General features: G+C 51.5%; 7 protein-coding genes; 3 read left to right on the top strand and 4 right to left on the bottom strand.

Moving 5' to 3' along the window:
* Positions 1-576: 576 nt before the first annotated feature.
* Positions 577-1,176, top strand: RCC_02275 (uncharacterized protein; the record flags this gene model as incomplete). Its single annotated transcript, XM_023767557.1, has 1 exon — positions 577-1,176. One exon carries the CDS (start codon positions 577-579, stop codon positions 1,174-1,176), a length of 600 nt encoding a protein of 199 aa, XP_023623325.1.
* A 904-nt stretch (positions 1,177-2,080) lies between these two features.
* Positions 2,081-3,683, bottom strand: RCC_02274 (uncharacterized protein; the record flags this gene model as incomplete). XM_023767556.1 has 4 exons in its annotated part: positions 2,081-3,331; positions 3,383-3,460; positions 3,520-3,627; positions 3,678-3,683. The coding sequence occupies 4 exons, from the start codon at positions 3,681-3,683 to the stop codon at positions 2,081-2,083; spliced, it is 1,443 nt and encodes a 480-aa protein (XP_023623324.1).
* Positions 3,684-5,701: 2,018 nt separating this feature from the next.
* Positions 5,702-7,204, top strand: RCC_02273 (uncharacterized protein; the record flags this gene model as incomplete). Its single annotated transcript, XM_023767555.1, has 1 exon — positions 5,702-7,204. One exon carries the CDS (start codon positions 5,702-5,704, stop codon positions 7,202-7,204), a length of 1,503 nt encoding a protein of 500 aa, XP_023623323.1.
* Positions 7,205-8,928: 1,724 nt separating this feature from the next.
* RCC_02272 (uncharacterized protein) lies at positions 8,929-9,828 on the bottom strand (the record flags this gene model as incomplete). Its single annotated transcript, XM_023767554.1, has 1 exon — positions 8,929-9,828. The coding sequence occupies one exon, from the start codon at positions 9,826-9,828 to the stop codon at positions 8,929-8,931; it is 900 nt and encodes a 299-aa protein (XP_023623322.1).
* Positions 9,829-13,748: 3,920 nt separating this feature from the next.
* RCC_02271 (uncharacterized protein) lies at positions 13,749-14,796 on the bottom strand (the record flags this gene model as incomplete). XM_023767553.1 has 2 exons in its annotated part: positions 13,749-14,118; positions 14,180-14,796. 2 exons carry the CDS (start codon positions 14,794-14,796, stop codon positions 13,749-13,751), a joined length of 987 nt encoding a protein of 328 aa, XP_023623321.1.
* A 1,690-nt stretch (positions 14,797-16,486) lies between these two features.
* On the top strand, positions 16,487-17,185 carry RCC_02270 (uncharacterized protein; the record flags this gene model as incomplete). The annotated part of the gene is made up of 1 exon (XM_023767552.1): positions 16,487-17,185. One exon carries the CDS (start codon positions 16,487-16,489, stop codon positions 17,183-17,185), a length of 699 nt encoding a protein of 232 aa, XP_023623320.1.
* A 222-nt stretch (positions 17,186-17,407) lies between these two features.
* Positions 17,408-17,992, bottom strand: RCC_02269 (uncharacterized protein; the record flags this gene model as incomplete). Its single annotated transcript, XM_023767551.1, has 1 exon — positions 17,408-17,992. The coding sequence occupies one exon, from the start codon at positions 17,990-17,992 to the stop codon at positions 17,408-17,410; it is 585 nt and encodes a 194-aa protein (XP_023623319.1).
* Between the last annotated feature and the right edge of the window lie 17 nt (positions 17,993-18,009).

The raw sequence follows: 18,009 nt of genomic DNA, 5'->3' as shown, positions 1-18,009 counted from the left end.
GAAGGTCAATGTACTCATCAGCAAACGGCCTGGAGCTGGAGCTGGAGATAGTTCAATTCCAATCTTTGCTAGAATATATCAAGTAATGCAGCTTCGGGCCAAGCAGCTATCGGACCCTCCACGGCCCTCAACGTAAGTAAGAGTAACACATTCGTATAAGAAGGAGATGGGGTTCTACGGCTTTGGCTGAAGCGACTACACAACCTCACTCTCTCCACATTTTTGATTGCCATGCCATCCCTCCGCGCTAAAGGGTCACGCTGGTGCCCGGCCGACACTCGATAGCGGTCAAGGCGCCTTGTACGCTTCGCGTTGGAATTTTGGATCTCTCCAAGTATTATGTCCAGTTGGGTAGTGACAGCTTCGTGGAGGAGGCTGCTGGTAACGTAGGTCCGGCCGAATGGAGGAGCCATTTGCTTAGACACAAGTCCTACTCATTTCGAGCATCATGAAGTTCAAGCTAAGACAGTTGTAAGACACTTGCTCTTGACAACCTCTCCTGCGAAGTTGTAGGTGCTCTCCTTCTCCACCCGCACGATATTCAAGTATTCACCCAATACCTAGAGATACGTCAGCATGGCATTCTTCGCCTCGATCCCGTTCCGTCTCGCCAAGAAACAAAAGACTCCGGACGCGATTGCCTCCACCTCCGCCTTCGTCGACTCTAATCGGAAGCGTGCTGCAAGTCTCGATGAAGCTTTCTTCCCACAGCCCAAGAAGCAGAAAACCAAGGAGGATCGGATCGATGAGATAATGGAGGATCAAAACGAGATGATTGACAGAGCCGAGTGGGTGCACGTCGCGGAGGAGGACAAGAAACAGGTCGATAAGGTTGCCATCCCCTTTGGTCCCCAGGCGGAAACTGCAGACGAGGAAGCGGTTCATCGGAGCAAGACCAACAGCATCGAGATCGGAGAGGACATTAATAGGATCAAGACAATTGCCGATACTTTTCGACTCGTCAAAGACAGTCTACTTTCTGCATGCACCGACATTGACGTCAATGTCATGGCTCTCGAGGGTTATCGCACCGGTGCCCAGGATATCGTCGACAGAGCACCCGACAACGACCTCTCCGGTGGATACATGAAGTTTCATGAGACTATGTTCAAGCTTTCGATGCATGCTCACGCCGCCGCTCACTTCGCAAGACGGTTGAGGGAGGAAATGAACTAGAAAGGGGGATAATTAGTGCTCAATCTTGGTTGTTGGGAGGAGGAGCAATGCCGCACGTGGTGCTTTTGGTCAACTTTGGAGCGCTTGGCACTCGCTCGTGTCCGGAAAATGGCAAGGCTCCATTGGCAAGCAAGACAAGATGTTTGCCGTATTTGGATCTGCTTAGGCAATTTGGATGGATAGAGCCCCTTTGTCAGTTCAGGGCGGAGCGGTAGCCAAGTAGCACGAGAGACATACATTAGTCGATTACACTTGAGCACATGTGCATGTTTCTCTTGTACTTCTCGCTGCTTGTTCTATACTTTTCGCAAATCCTCGGCAAGTAAATAGGACTATACTTTCCCAGGTGTCTGCCAGTCTCACTGCATTTTTGCAAACGATCTCTATTTCATCCCAACACCGCGCGGCTTTTATTCACGACACAGAGTCATAGTCTCAAGAGGGTATCGGCTTTCAACGAATGCTCAAGGCGGAGATCCTAGATCAAAGGGTGAGAATGGGTAAATGGGACAAGCCTTTGGTGATTGAATCCGTTTACTGATACGCCAAATCGTGTCTTGTTGGACATGCGTTTTCCGAGAGAACGTGGTCATCGACTAGGAAACAGTCACCGCTACAGAGGCTGGCTGCTAGACTCTGGCGATCGCCCGGCGTGGGGTGCAATGCAGAACGATACAAGCATGGAAAAGAAAATGCCGGCCGATCGGGAAGTATGCTCACGATACGGCCGGGGTGGCATTGAATTGGATAATACTGTAGATCTCCCAAAGTAAGCAAAGCACGCGAAGCGCTCTCAAGGTCATCGGACCTTCGCAAATTCGCACTCTCCACAGTCCACCCTTGATGTCAATTCTTCATGCTTCCGTCAGCCCAGGTCCATCCGCTTGTCCTTATACCGAGTGGTCTACAAACCGATGACCTCGTCTGGATAGCTGTGGCGACTACCGGCGTAGGCAGCCGTGTGCGACTGAGCGACAACGAGGTCGGTATCATCCCACATCCCAGCCGCGCGAAGGGCGATACGAGCGTTACGGTTGCGCTTGAGAACGGCCTTCATTTCGAAGGTAGAGGTCTGCAAAAGCCGAGTCTCACCGGCATACTCGGACCAGGCGAGGTTCTTGAAGTGTGCGAGACGTACAGCATAGAGATCRGGCGAGACACCTAGCGGGATACCGTCGAATACCACCACGCTGGCTCCGTGTCCAGGAGTGCCGAGGTGTTTGACGATGTAATCGGTGCTGGTGGGCATGGTGAACTTGAAGCCACGTCGCGCATACTTCCTCGTCGCAGCTTCCGCGCTGTCCTTGTGCTGGGTATTGGACGAAAGATAGATCCCGTCTCGCTGGCCATGCCAATGGAACATGATCGCTCCCAAGCCAGTGATGACGACCTGAGAACAAGTTGAATAGAAGTCGAAGATGTGGCTTAGCGGYGACTTCCTAGCGGCAGAGATGAGTTGCACTTTACGGGGCGTCTCCCCATGGGTGGTAGAGCCAGTGATGATCTTCAAGCCTGGCATATATCCGTCGCCGTTCTCGTAATCGTGGGAACTCTTCCCATGGCGGATCCGGACCAGGACACCGTGACTCAGCGGGACGGCCTTGCAGTGTTTGTTCTCAGAGAGCGCAGCCCCAATAGCGAGCATGACAGCACTAGCGAGAACAGGAACCTTGCCACTCCACAGATCGGAGCGGGCGTATGAGGAGAGCGTCCGGTGGGTATCGGCGTTGATAGTGATCACTGAACCGTGGGACGCGAGCGCAATGTCAGTCATCAACTTGAAGGGACAGTCGAAGACCACGCCAGCTTGTTTGAGGGCAACGATGGCTTGTCCAACGGAGCGGGCGGAGCCCTGGCAGTAACAATCCCAATCAGAGTTTTCCTCGCACGAACCGGGAAGAAAGATCTCCAGAACACGAGAGCCGGAAAGGAGCATGTTCGCCTTGGTCATACCAGCGAGAAAGCTGACTGGATCTGAGAAGTCACGACCCAAATGATCAAGGATCGCAGCTTGGGATGGCTCGACGGGTGGACCGTCAAAGGCAGAGGTGTGGATGGAAGCTTCGTTAGCACGGATAGAGGGCTTGCTGGCGGCGTGGCTTGCGCTGATGATGGAGGAAGGAGTATCGGCAGTGGCTGGGGGGTTGCAATCGATCTAGCAGGATGAATTAGCGTGCACAATAGCAGTAGAAACCAGGTTACTCACACCAGCGGTGGAGAGAGCAGGAGCTGTAGTAGCGGTCGCAGAGCAGTGTTGGGGCAGGACAGATTCAAAGTACCTCTCCTGGATAATTGAATCAGCGTGAGGTACATAAAAAAGAGAGAGACATCTCGACGGCTTACATTGGAGCAGGAGCATGATCCAGATGGAGGGACAGAAGAATTGGAAGTGAAAGTAGCGATCGTAGGATGTGGTTCGGGGTTAACGACTCGCGCTGCTGCGGCACGGTGCTGCTTATAAGAGTCAGCTGATGGTACAGTCGAAAGGCTGGATTACTTGCGGCCATGATGTTGGTGATGCTGATTGCTTTTGAGTGCAGCGATATGTTCAGACGAATGCAAATCAACAAGGGCTGGCTGTGGACGAGTTCGAAGTCCTGTGGTGCTTGAGAGTAGTGTTTGTTCGGCGGGCATCCTTGGCTAAATATATGACCGCTACAGCCCGAGTTGCTACAATTGCCTTGCCAGGAGTTGCAAGTCCGGCGATACCAGCATCAGCCATTTGTTTCGAACTTCGATGCTGGAAAAGCCTTAATAGTGCCTGCGACTTTCAACACCTCTCAGCCATTCGTAGCCATTTCATCGCGTTACGAGGAACAACAGCCGTGAACAAGCCATGATTGTGTTTCATACTTAACACTTCCCTACCCCTCTAGGTTCCACTTGTTTGTGATGATGGGGCGGCGTCACCACGAGTGCCGTCGTTATTTAACGAGGACGCCCAACTGAACTGTAAGTCATGTGAACATCATTCTCCACRCTGGTCGTATAGTCGTCATTTGCCCTTTGGAATGTGTAAGCCAAGAGTATCAGCCGCACGCTTCGGAGGCGCTATCGTCTATGGCAGGTGAGACAATTCCGGGCACTGGCAACATCATCTGCGTAATCTGGATGCATAGGGATGGGGTCAAGGCCGCGTGCATAGAGCGGTCGTGGAAAAAACGCCCGCTTAGGAGTGTTCGAGAGCCGAAAATTTGCACAGAATGAGCTGAGGCTGATAGGAGGGCGATCATTGCCGGTAATGGTAGCGTCATGATTCTGTTGGAATAGATGACAATCATGAAGAGGATAGTGATGCAACGAAGCTACCTTAGTGATGAAGACTGCAAGGACCGCGAGCGTTCCGTACAGTTAGGGCGTCGCAATGAAAATGTACGAAGTGCACCGCGTGCAGCGTTCCTGACCAAAGGCCGGTCCGCCGGTATTGGAGACCTCCACACATCTCTGAAATCACGTTTTCAGTTTTCATTCATGATGTTGTTTGAGACATCGCCAGGCGGGTATACATTACAAGGGCGCTCTTATCAGTTTATGCCAATTTCCTTTCAAAGAGACTGTGGCGCCTCTTCAACAAAATCGATGACAAAATAGTCTCACCCTTATGCGTTGTACCATCAGAGGCTTTGAGGTTGTCCCCTAGTTCCCAGCCTCTCGTTTCGCATGTTGTACATCGCTCAAGGAAGCCGCAGGGCCTTACTCGGGATATTGCCGCAATGTCCAAGCTTCAATGCGATTGCTACCCTGGTTCCCAACCTTGCGATTGTCACAGTTCTGTAAAGGTCTTGAGATGACGGGCTGCGCCGAAGTTGCCCGTCCTAAATAAGAAGTGCGGGCTTCTCGCAGGACGTCTACGGTGCAATGGAATGCCACGAATGTGAGGATAGATTCAACCTATCAATGTCAACGGTTGAGACTCTGATTGGCTTAGCGCACTCATTTCCTTCCTTTACCTTACACTCTACATCGTAAAGCGCGAGCGGAGTCTCAGCGTGATCATTGACATAGCGCGAGTCCCGAACGAATCGGAGTCGTAGCCGTTTCCAGCCGGGCAGCAGAAGCTGCAGAACTACCCATCGTCATCTTATGTAGATACAATGGACTTGAATAATCGGGTGGTCTGCAATACGTTTAGCGAGCCTTGGCAAACCCCAGCGGGGCAAGTGGTTGGCGAGATACAGACCACCCAATAATCGGCGTTCGTAATCGTACAATAATCGGCAGAACGGCCTTCCGAGTTTGCGACTTCATCACATGTTCTTGGGCTACCAGCTTTAACAACTGTAATGGCAGACGAGGTAGGAATCGCACTGCTTCAATTTTTATCGAATATACTTTTTTGCTGATGGTGCCACCCGCAGGACGAGCGTGTGTACAGGCTTGTGAAACAAGTCACTAAGACAACAGAAGCTCCTGGGCTTTCTCCCTTTGAGTGCTGTATCCATCATTTATTGCAGCCATACCGTTGTTCTGAGGCTCATAATAGACATTTTCAGTATTTGGCCGGATCATCCTCATCTGGTCCAACATGCCGCAGGACCGCGATCCACGGACCATCTCTCAGGGCCATCTTATTCGACCGCAAAGTGCCAGTCCATCACTACAGTCGACCTCTGCATCAAGCTTTATGGGTCACGAGCCACATGATTCTGCTCGAGGTGGCGTACACTTCCCCACCAGGCTCCCAATTGCCAGTTGGAGGAATCGAGGATCAAGCGATCACGTTAGGCCTGCGAGCTCTGCCTCCCTAGTGCGAGTGAAGTCCTGGTCAGCATCACAATCTTCGAACTCTCAAGGGCAGGATGCAGTGATAAAGCAGCCGCGAATTGGTTTTTCATCCGCTGGTGACTTCTGCAGAGTCTCCGATGTCACAACCGATGCAGACGCTTCCGCTCGCCGGGGCGGACGCACCGATGTAGACGCTAGTTCTCAGCGAGCGAAGCTCCGATCGGCGGCCTTTTTTACTCGTCCACCAAGAGCTATCAGCGGTCCAATAAAGGCCTCTGCGCCGAGAAGGACTCCCATCGACCAGCCGCATCATTGCTCTCCGCTATCATCTTTGCAAAAAGCCTGGTCTTACTCACCAGCGGACCTCCCAACATCTTCGGATCATTCCATCTTCGTCGCGACCAAAGGACGTAGTTTGAGGTATCATGGGTCAGAACCGTCAACTCCGATTCATCCCGTCGAGCAACTCACCCACAACCCCACCCCCAGTTATCAACAAGCAGGAACAAGTGACCAACATTCGTTTTACGATGATCCTAGGTACGAGAGACTCGAGAGCAATTACAGATACCTCGAATTGCAGTATATTGAAGCCGAGGCCAATGTCGAGCGCGAGAGAACCATGACTTCGGCAAAGGAAGTGTTGGTGGAAAATCTGCAGAAGCAGCTGCAGTACGAACTACAGTTGCGTCGTCATGCCGAGGACGAGATACTCCATATGGATAGGACAGAGCAGCTGGAACGTGTCATTCGCCGTGTCGAGACCAATGTCACCAAGATGTTCAGTGAGCAAAACAGAGAGATCACCCGGCAGACAGCTTTCATGCTTCCTATCTACCAAGAAATCGGCAGGTTGAAACATGAAATGAATCGACAGAGCAGCCGCATTGGAGAAATAGAACAACACATTGCAAGACATGCAGTCGCAGTAGAAGCCCTGTCAGACCATCAAGTGGATACTGCCCAACAAATTCATGAGTTACACGGTTTGATCGATCAGCCATTCCGGGATTCATGCCAAATCCTCCAAACCGCGGCACTGACGCTAGAAACCTTCGTGGAAAACGAGACACAAGATCGCTCTATATTGCAGCGTGGGCGCAGGTGCTGCTGCGAGGAAGTGGTGAGCCTATGCGGCGAGATAAGCAGAGCGCAAGATGCACAGATCTCGCAGCAGCAGCAGCAGAACGCTGGACTATCAGCAATTCAGAACCAACAGGCCTTGAGGTACACTCTGCTGACAGCCAAGGTTGAAAGCCTCGAGAGGCGCCACGCCGTAGTGGCAAACCAATTGGCGTCTTGAGCCAAGGCCATTCAAGAGCTACACAATACATCGACGACAGAGTAGCAAACTAGTCTGGATCTGATCGCACCAGATACGTGCTGCTCTTGTGATGGAGCATTGAGCTTTGCAGTTGATTCTCATATCTTTCTTGACCATACGATGCTTAGACGTCATCATGCTTTGATCACAATTTGCCTGCCAGGAGGAGGCTCCCTTCTCCGTGGGGCGTGAGTTGACACCACTCCCTACCTAACCATTGCAGGGAGACCACGGAACTGTATGTCTGTCTACAAGGTTGTGTAAAGAGGCAGGATATGTAGTCGGCATTAAAGAAGATCATAGCTACAAGACGAAGGAGGCATGCCCACCTTCCATGCCGCGCAAAGCGTCATTCGTGAATGCACGAACACCGCTACATTATGAAGTCCCTGACAGCCAATCCCCAAAGCAGAGGTTCACAATCGCTGAACGTCGGAACCAACTCTCTCGCACGCCCTCCTTCTCCCTCTCCCTCTCGCCCCCTCCTCTTTTCTACTGCAGCCACTCGTCATTCACAGCTCCCATCATCTTCCGAGCGAAAGGGAGGTAGTTCTTTTTGATTTTCTTCCATGACAGCTTTCCTCGATCCCTCTTGTTAAGAACCATCTCGAACACTGCTGCGAGTGCATGAAGCTCAGGCTTGTACGACGCGTCATCTTCAATGATCAGGGGATCACCATGTCGATCCTGGTAAACAAGGTACAGCCACTGCCGCAGGTTCTTCCAATTCCGGTTGCCGTCACGAAATCGCAGGCTCAGCGATAAACGTGGTGTTGGTACGGCGAATAGCGCGGTGAAAGACTCAAGGAAGTCAAGATGAGGTGTGATGTCGCTGTTACTAACGTTCAGATGRAAGGAGTTCTCTCCATAGTAGATCCACCTTAGTTCATCTTCGAGCCACGGGAAAGCACTGATCACGGCCGGCTCATCTCCAGGATCGGTAATTCTTGCATGGCTTATCAGCTCAAGGCGGCACATGCGGATCTGAAGCTCAGGCGAAAGGCGTCGGAAAGGGCAATCGGGTGTTACGTCTGGCAACAACACATGATTGGTCATCGTCCGACCGGAGATCGAGGACGACACAGAGCTTGGATCTTGTCCCGGCTCGCTCAGGGAATGGATCAAACGGAGGAGGTGCAGGACTTAACGTGCTTTGCTTGGGGTACTTTGCGAGCCAGGAGCCGTCTGTCAGTTGTAGTGTTGGATTTCGTTGTCTGGCGATCATTCAAAGATATAGGGCTCTCCCTTTTTGCCACCTTCTTTGCGAATTGTCAAGTCAAAGACGCTGATTGACAAACAGCTGTGATTATCAGTATTTGTTTGGAAGTACCGCTTGGAAGAGAAAGGGACGAGAAGCCTCTGGTTCATACGTCTCGAATTTGCTTGTAAATCATATTCCGGGGCGGCGGAGACGGCACCAGGTCGACGTTGCTCACTCTGCACTACTGGCCAGGGATGGACGTGGTCTGAGGCGAGTATCAAACTGCTGTGATAAAACCCAAAGAGAAGAGAGCGGAAGAACTTTGGTCAGGGGCAGAGACGACGGAGGGAAATTGGAATGTCAAAGTCAGATTCAGATTCAATTATGCATGGGCTATGGAGTGACTCTGATTGCTACACACTACACGTCCATACCCCTTGAGCATATCCTCATCCAAGCCTTATTGCTCGGCGACATTACGATGAAGTCTCAGCCAATTCCACTAGGTGAGGGGACTTGCGGTCCACAACTTTTTGCCACCATCGACAGGCATGAGCACCTCAATTACGGCATTGGGAAAGACGGATTTCGTGTTGGCCTGCGCGTGCTGGCCGAACGTACCCTCGGGAAAGACGCGGAGATGCTTGACAAGCGTGTTGAGTTCTTGTGCTCCCGTCTGTCCGACCGCTGCAGCGTGTTCCTTCAGCTGCTTACGGAAGGAGAGTGCGGCGTTCGAGTTCTTTAGCTCGAAAGTGTTCTCACTAAGATACTCCTCCAGAACAACCGTACGGAAGATGTCGTCTTTGTAGCAGGTGATGGCAGGCATTTCGAATGGGAACTTGATCGGAGTCTTCGAGTACGTCGACACGCGTGCCACAGTCCTCTGCTCAGAGCGCGTCATGTCTTCTGGGTATCCGCCTGAGAAACGCAGCGCCGAAGGGATGCATGGAATGCAGATGCAGGCACCCAGAGCTCGGGTGTCCTTGACCATTAAACCAAGCTCCAACTCCTCTTTCTGCTTCTTCTCCTCGTCTGCCACACGCTTCTTCTCCTCGTCTGCCACACGCTTCTTCTCCTCGTCTTCGACACGCTTCTTCTCCTCGTCTTCGACACGCTTCTTCTCCTCGTCTTCGACACGCTTCTTCTCCTCGTCTTCGACACGCTGCTGCTCCTCTTCTCCTACACGCTGCTTCTCAAAGTTTTCCACCTGCATCTGCTCCACGTCATACTCCTGCATCTCACTGTCTGGTTGCTGATCGATGGTCAAATCACTGTCTGGTTGCTGATTGATGGTCAAATCACTGAAGGACTTGGTTCGTTTCTTGCTGTGGTCCGGAGAGTCTGGAGAGATCAAGCCGTGCTTTGGGGCAGTATGGAATCCAGTTGGCGTAGTGGGTCGCATGGCGGGATCTGTCCCGTTCGTGTTGCTCTCTGATGATTGTGGGTGATTGTTAATGAACTTGCAGTGGAAAGAGTGCTTTTGTATTTGGATCAACCTGCTGCAGAGGCGGGGCTTTTGTATGCATGTCTGACAAACGCAAGCGTTTGCTGCGTGTTTATTCTTCCTAAACAATGAGGATGTTACTAGAGTCTTTGAGGTGGAGCTATACAGAAGCGGCGTCTCCGATCTGGAAGTGATGGAAAGCGGGCGTAAACATTCTGGGCGGCTCTGGTTAAAGACCTGAAGATGGAAGAGCAATGATGATGACGCGGTCAGCCTATACGACCTACTTTACATGTGTGCGCATGCTCAGGTAAGGTCACAGAGCCTTCCAGGTTGAATTGCCGCCTGGTCGCTTATTAATCGGCTTGGCTTCCTTGGCTGCTTATACGAAGGGTAGCTCCTGACCCCCAGTGGGTAGGGAAGGGTAGTCACGTCACCAAGGGTAGGTAGGTTTAACATGCACAAAAGGAATACAAGAGCGTCTGAGAAGGAGGCAGTGCGAATGCTGTCTTCCCGTGTTGCTCCGTAGATTCGAGGTCAATGTTATGGAAGTTAGCAGGTTCCTTGCAAATCCCACCTAAGTACAGTTGCATTATCGACCAAGTCCTATACGTCCCCGATCATCCGATTCTCGCAATGCAATAGCTCGGTAGTCTTACTCCGTAGCGCCACAACTAATACCTTATCTGAGACTACCATACTACCTCGGATAGTGCATGATGCACCTTACCCTAATGCTACTTCGGAGGTGCATGGAGCGTTCGCCGCGGGAGATTATTTACTACGTAGGTAAAGGTGGAGATACGAGGGAACGTCGGAGCCCATCCAATATTTTATAAGGATCAGCCCACCTGATGACTACCTTACCTTATTGTTGAAATCCAAAGAACTTAGCTGAGATGTCCACTTCAAGTTTCCCGCGAGTTGGAACCTGATCAAAATCTCCCACATATACCCTTGTGAGCCCGCACACTGTACATCTTTCCAAGGCGCGCCGCGAGAAGTCTATTACACATGGTCTCCTACCTCAGTGACTAGGCATTTCCTCCGTGGAGATGGGACCCTGCTAATGAAACACTTGAAGGTGGCCAAGATGTTAACAATACGGTGTGGCGATGCGCTTACGGAAATCGAAGAGAGTCAGGTTCAACGGTTTAGGCGCTTGAACAAAGACTGTGTTTCGCACGTCTCTGTGCAGTGTAGGCTTGAGACTGACCACCTGAGACAAAGACACCCACACACTATGCATAAAGTACAGAAGACGAGCTCCGCGGGCCCAATCCAATTCGAAATGAGTAGTCTTCAACTCAACGTGTGTGAATGTATCAAGTCTCGCCTGTTAAAACATTCTCCGTCTTACTGAGCAGCTCCTCCGCCAAGTCTTGTTCGAAGCCGTCCAATCGAAACTGGGAGAAAATGAAGAACATAAGCAGGCGAACGAATTGCAGAAACAAAGACCACGAAAGATCAACTCAAACCAAAAAGAAAAAGGAACACACACACACACACACACACACACACACAAACACAAACACAACAAAAGAAAAGAACGATCCACCTCAATGCCTATCTCTCGCAAGAACCACAAAAGTCCTGACGGCGACTCAAGAAGGAAATCGTTTCCACCCACCATTGGCATAATCGTGAAAAGAACCTTGAAGCGTGCACCACATAGGCCACTTCAAAAGATATGCCATGAATGTTGCGATTCGCATCAACTTATCACAAGGGGATTCGCCGCAGAGTGATCCAGCAAATGCCATCCCCGAGGCTTGAGCTTTACCCAGTCAAAAAGGCCAGGCATCTGCGGATCCTGTCTTGATATTGCTGCAATGCGAGCTGACCAAGGACTACGGCGACGAGCAGGCCCATTGAAGAGGTCAGTCTCCCGCAGAGAAGGAAAGTCTTCGTGCGTGAATGACGCTGTCAGCGCTGCACTAGGGAAAGGCGGCGGCGGAGGGCGAGAGGAAGTGGACCGAGAAGTTGAAACATATGAGGCGAAGTTGTGGAAGACAGGAGCCAGTGCGCTAGGAAGTCGAAATGGTGGAGGGGAATGGGACGAGAAAGGGACAGACAGTGACAATGCCCGAGATTGTTTCTTCCGCCAATAGACTGCAGCTTGCGGTGGAAGTTTCGGTTGAAGGCATTGTGCGAGTCGCGGCAAGATGTGGAGAATGGGACGAGGAGAGGACAGACAGTGACAATGCCCAAAATTGTTTCTTCCGCCAATAGACTGCAGCTTGCGGTGGAAGTTTCGGTTGAAGGCATTGTGCAGATCGCGTGGTCTGACCGGATGGTCAGAAACAGGTCGCTCGGGTGTGTGAGAGTGTGGGTGGGATGAGTTAAGGAACTAGTAGTAGTATTATGCAGTAGTGAGGAGGCGATGGGTCCGGGAGCAGAGAGAAAAAACCAAACGTTCTCACAAAAACGAAAGAATCTGCTCCCGGGCCCTGTGCTTTGCTATCAAGCCTGCACAAGGCGGCCCGAACCTTATTACGGCCGCCAGATCGCGGGGAACTCCACACCAATAGGAAAGACTCGTCTACTCCTAGGACGGCTTCTAACATGAAACATGCGGCCAACCACTTTAGTATGTAGCTCATATCTGGAATATTGGATCGTTTCACGAATCGGCTAGTAAGAAGGCTCACTCAACAACCCGTCCGCCCTAGCTTTTATGGGCAAGAATAGATAAGACAATGCGGAAACAGCAGTGTGCCTACGGCGACGATCGCATCATACAATGAGCACCTCATCAATTATCATAATGATGATAATTAAACAAGCGACGGACAGACAGTCAGGTACGGATCAGGCAAAGCTGCTCAAGTCGAGGATCTGTATACGGGTTTCACGAACGATAGCTCCAGTTACAGTATCCTTTTCCGTTAGCTTTGTTCTCTGAAGCTACGACAAGGGCGGACTTGGTGGCATTGGATTATGGTTCGTGCAAAGACGAGCGCATTAGCTTCACTTCTCTGGGTTCCAAAAAGCTTAGAAATCAACCGACTAAGAACTGAATATCAACGCACATTCCGGGTCGTTTCTCAGATCATGTGCTGCGTTATAAGGGTTGACCCAGGGTTCTTGAAGCAAAGAGAATTGAATCTTGACTGCGTAGAGCGAGAAGCCACTGAAAACTCGCCCTGGCTATTAACCGTGGCAACGGCGCCGGATGCCAGGAGGAAATGCTAATTGGGTCGTAAGACTGAATTGTAGCTTCTGTGAAAATTGACGACTTGATTGCTTGCCTAAGGTATCTACGAGTGAATGACAGCACCTATGTATATCCACTAGCTCGATATTCAGAAGGTTCCACATCACAAATCGAATGAATGAATTCCTCCAAGTGAATGTTCTCAAGTCTTTAACAGCTTCGGACTGGACGGACTTATGATGATAGCCTGGTGTTGCTTTGGAACTAGGCCCTTGTCTACTTGGACTACATGACACGAGAATTCGACTGGACACTGATACTAGCGTTACGCTAAAGGGCGCTTCATGTAAGCTTGCATTTCAGGCCACCTTCTCAGGTCGACCCAGTACATGAGGAAATGCACGGTCAGTTTTGATCCTCCTAGCTCGGTTTGGAATTGCAATTCGCTCGACGGGCACACGTAACTAGCGCATGCTTTATAAATGGGCGCATGAGGCACAGGTTGTACGTAGTAGACTAAGTGGACGGGCCCTAGATTGGGGACATCCAACATCGGTCGGGACAACGTGAGCCTAACAAGGCATCGCATCCTATGCGTTTTTATCGTGTCCGACCCTCCCTTCACAATCCTCGGGTTCATCCATCAAGCYCACGATCATGAGAACCAAAACCATCGGCCGTTTCCCACTGTAATCATACGATCACACTCTTGTGGTAGCAGCTACATTTTCAGGTTCGACGACCGCAGCCTCCTCTTGAYGGCACGGATCTCATGTATGTTGGCCCACCTCTTCGACTTGTTCTTTTCATACAAAAGAGTCTCAATTAGAGCGTTGGGAAACTGTCGCTGGCCGTACCAAATCGTGTGGCGGTAGTTTTTGGCCCGCAGCTTGTTGATCTCTAGTGTTGCTTTTTGGCGGGTGAGGCCGCGGACATCAACGGTATGGATCCTCACGTGTCGGACATGTCTAGCCAGATTCTGGTCCACCTGACGGTCCTCGACTTTCAATCCGATGCTATGCAGGCGTTGTTCAAATTCGTACGTTAGCTCGAACGCATGGAAAACGAAAATGTTGCCGCCGAGGTACGTCCTGAAATTTTGGTCAGCATCAGCCTCCTGAACGACAACAAGTGCAGCTCGCTATTACTTACTTCTGCGATCGATGGCGGAGCTTGTTCCATAGATACACGTCTCCGACATCACCATCTGGCTTAGTGACGGAGAGAGCGGCGGGAATGAAATCCTCGCTGAACTCCTTGTACTTGACGGCTTGCGCCGAGATAAGGATGGCGTCGAGCTTACGTTGCTGCAACCGGTCATCTTTGATGTTGACGAGGGATGCAAGAGAAGGCTTTCCTCTGGCCTCAGCTTCGTGCAYTTCTTCCGGGCCGGCTGCTTTGTCACTGACTTCCGAATCCGTGCTGCTGCTCTGGCTTAGCGTTCGAGGGGGCGGTAAAATCGTCATACCGTCCCAGATGTCTTCATCATCGCTGTCCGTTTCGCTAGTGTCTTCTTCGGTTGAACCATCCGCTTCGCTGGTGTCGTCTTCTATCGTGTCATCGACCCCTGTGTCCTGCTCACAGGTAAGCTGGATGCGCTTACACCGGTCCGACTCGGCGCTGGTGGTGGCAGTGCCAGAACGTTTGCGTGAACGGACTAGAGGACTTCCGGTTTTGGTCTTTGGAACAGGTGGTTGATAACGTGTTACCGCCGTGATCCGTGGGGGTAGCAGGTCGTCGAGCCGCCGATCAGGCGTTTCCGGATGCATATTTCCTTGTTATTCGGAACTCCAAGGGTTGGCATGCTTGCAGTGCTCAGCATTTTATTCATCAGTGTGTTTGCTAGGGCCTCTCTGGTAACGACCCTTTGGGCGGCGCTGGAAGGTGCTGGCCGTCAGGGAAAGCGAGCGAGATGGATCCTTTGCATGGTCAAGCCTCGCCGCAGATTGGGGGCGTGAATGTAACTCCCGACCGGGCAGAACCAACTTTACCAAATGCTTGCCTGATACCAAATGCCGGTGGACTTCTAGAACGTCGCTGGRACCATTTAAAAGGTGAGGTTTGGGAATGAWCATAGTGCATTCTGATCGGAGCATTGCGAGCGACGTTAAGTGCGGGTGGATGTCACAGCCTTTGCAAGAGCATCTCTCTGCCTCTACTTTCAGGACGACCCTACTCATAGATGATAATCTTAGGTGAGAGAAGCGATGGGAGTGGCCTCTGGTCCGAAGGGAGGTGTGGGTGCAGGTTTGGACCGGTTGTCCTGGAGTGAGACGTCCGGCGTTACCACGAACGTCTGCTCAAACGACGTAAGAACTGAGTAGCGTGAGCCAAACGTTCGACAGGTGAAACCTTGCTGGAGGGAATGCATTCATCAATATCAAGCACGGAAGCATGTTGATATGTCGGACCTACCTCCTTCTCATGCGCGCCTTCCGAGCTTTGTACCTGCTCTATGTTCATTATAGGCCAGGCGAGAGGCCGCCCAAGGAAATGGATCTTTAATGATCAGCGACTTCAAGAGAACCTTGGGGGGAGATAGTATCAGATGCCATTGCGGTAGACCTTGGATGTGAGCATACTCGGATACCTGATTTTGTCGCTCTCGATTGATGATGACTTGAAACCTGCTATCCATATTCATTAATAAGTCTGAAGGAGATCCACTTTTACTTGCCGGTCTTTTTACCGGTCATCTTGAGAATCCTGGCATATTCATTTTGATCGCACAAGAGTGGGAACTTGAAGACGGGCGGATATTTGCACCGCAAGTCGATGACTACCCGGCATGGAGATACGGGTTGAATGTGATGCCAGATCACTTCACTTCTGGTTCGAGAGGAACGAGGGCAGAAAAGAAAGGGAAAAGTTGGTACATGTACGTGCAGTCCTTCAAGTTGAGATAAATGGCGCGGCACCCCTGCTCAACCCTAGGTGGTCGCTGAAGCAAATCTCATGAAAGTTGTCATCAATTCAAAAGGGTGCTACCTTCGCTCTACCTTACCTTATTCATCTCAAGATGAAGGACTGTCAGGTAGGTATATTTCGTCTTCTTGGCACCCCCACCTCCACTTCCACCTCTCCCAAGGTAGTCTACCTTATGCATGTAAGTTCAAAGTTCATCAAAACATCAACATGCTGATCACACCCCTGACCATCGAGATCTCTCTTCACCACAACGATTGTGTTCGCAATGTCATTTTCCCTGGGCTGGCGGCACAAATAACTCATGGTGCTGTTGATGGAGTGGGCTGAGACAGGACGTTTGGGAACAACGCGACCAAGCGCGAGGATATTGTCTCGCTACTCTTCGGCGCCCATGATTCTTCTCATAATGCACATTTTGCACCGACGTAGATGTCGTACCCACGAGCATCTCTACAAGGCCTCCCAGCCGAACTTCGCCACAAGATATATGCCCTCGCTTTCACGTTCCATGACCGCAGGACCCAGCAAAAGATGATCATCGGCCGCACCTCGTTCAAGAGATACGCCCAAACGGAGCTTACCAACGCCAGCTTGTCCGCTACACAGCTCAATCTGGAGATCACACCGGCGTTCTATCGCACCCACACCTGCCACTTCTCTGCCATCGAGGTTGACTGCGCGATTCCCACCCTTGACTCCTATTATTCTGCCACTGTGCTTCGATATGGCAGTCATCAGAAGCTGCAAAATCACGGCAGGCAACGATTCGATCTTCGACTACCACATTTGCGAGCTCGAATGGCGGTCAAGGATMTCACTCTGCGCCTCTTACCGCCCGGCGCAGAGCGCGAGATCGATCCTCGTTGGAGGTGGTCGGACGTCATCTACGACCACAAAAGCGATTTCCTCTGGCCCCTGCGAAACCTGTCCAATATTGGCTTCGCGAACCTCACATCCTTGACGATCATCTTGGTATTGAAGCTGTATCGCAATAATGATGATCAACTCTGCGACCTCGGCATCAAGTTGGAAGTGGAAGACGTGATTCGGCGAATGGGGCTTTATGTTGAACCAACTCTCGCATACGAATACCAGATGGCGGACATTTGGGATATGCCTCCCAGCCCACAGGTTCTTCCAGTGATCATGAGAAACGAGCGGGGATCACGTGGGTCTGGCCTTGATGAGAAGGAGACTACAGGCGAGCATGGGTGCCCACTCAAAGATTGACGTTGCCACTGAATTTCAAGAGCCTGCAAGAGAGACGGGCATGAGCACGCGTTGTCGCGATATGGACCAGTGGTAGCACATTGGGCCTCAGTAAGGCTTGAAAGATGGGACAGCCGGCGCTACTGAGGATGGAGGGTAAGCTGGGACAAGGGGGAAAAACACGGATGTGACCCTGGCCCGAACCCGTCTATCACGGTATCCACACTCTATATCCAAGCCTGCTCACATGAGCAGCGCCTCTTCGTACAGGTTCATCGTCTTCATCAACTTCGCCAGGAATTCTTCCCTCTCTGCCAAGGGTGACATGCCTGCCTTGAGACCATCACTGACTGCTGCAAGTAGATCTAAGTGCGCCTCCCGTCGCTGCTGATTATCCGTGCGAAACAGGTCGAGTACATCTTGGTGGGCCTGCCGCATCTCGGCCAGCTGGTTCTCATGTTCTGCTTTCGATGTCTGAAGCCGGGCGTCTAGGGTCGTGATGCTCTGCTGCAAGGCCTCCGCCGCGGATGTGAGCGAGGCGTGGGTCGCTCGTAACGTGTCGGTGATGGCTTGTCCAGCGATGTTATCGGCCGCGTTTTCGACACTGCTGAGAGTCTTTATCGTGCTTCTCAGATTGGCTGCGGTCTCCTTGACTTGTTCGCTTTTCACGGACAGCGAAACTATCTGCTGGGCGATGGTATCGTCCTTGACCGCTATTTCGTCTTGAAGGGACTTGATCAATGCGTCCTTCTGGTCCAGCTCGGGCTGCAGCCCGCTGTTATGCTTTCCGGCAGACCGGCGGCCGGGGATTGGTTTCTGGTTCGACATGACGACTGAGATCGAGT

Source organism: Ramularia collo-cygni, assembly GCF_900074925.1.
Source record: "Ramularia collo-cygni strain URUG2 genome assembly, contig: RCC_scaffold02, whole genome shotgun sequence".
NCBI lineage: Eukaryota > Fungi > Ascomycota > Dothideomycetes > Mycosphaerellales > Mycosphaerellaceae > Ramularia > Ramularia collo-cygni.
This window is presented reverse-complemented; position numbering and strand designations above follow the sequence as displayed.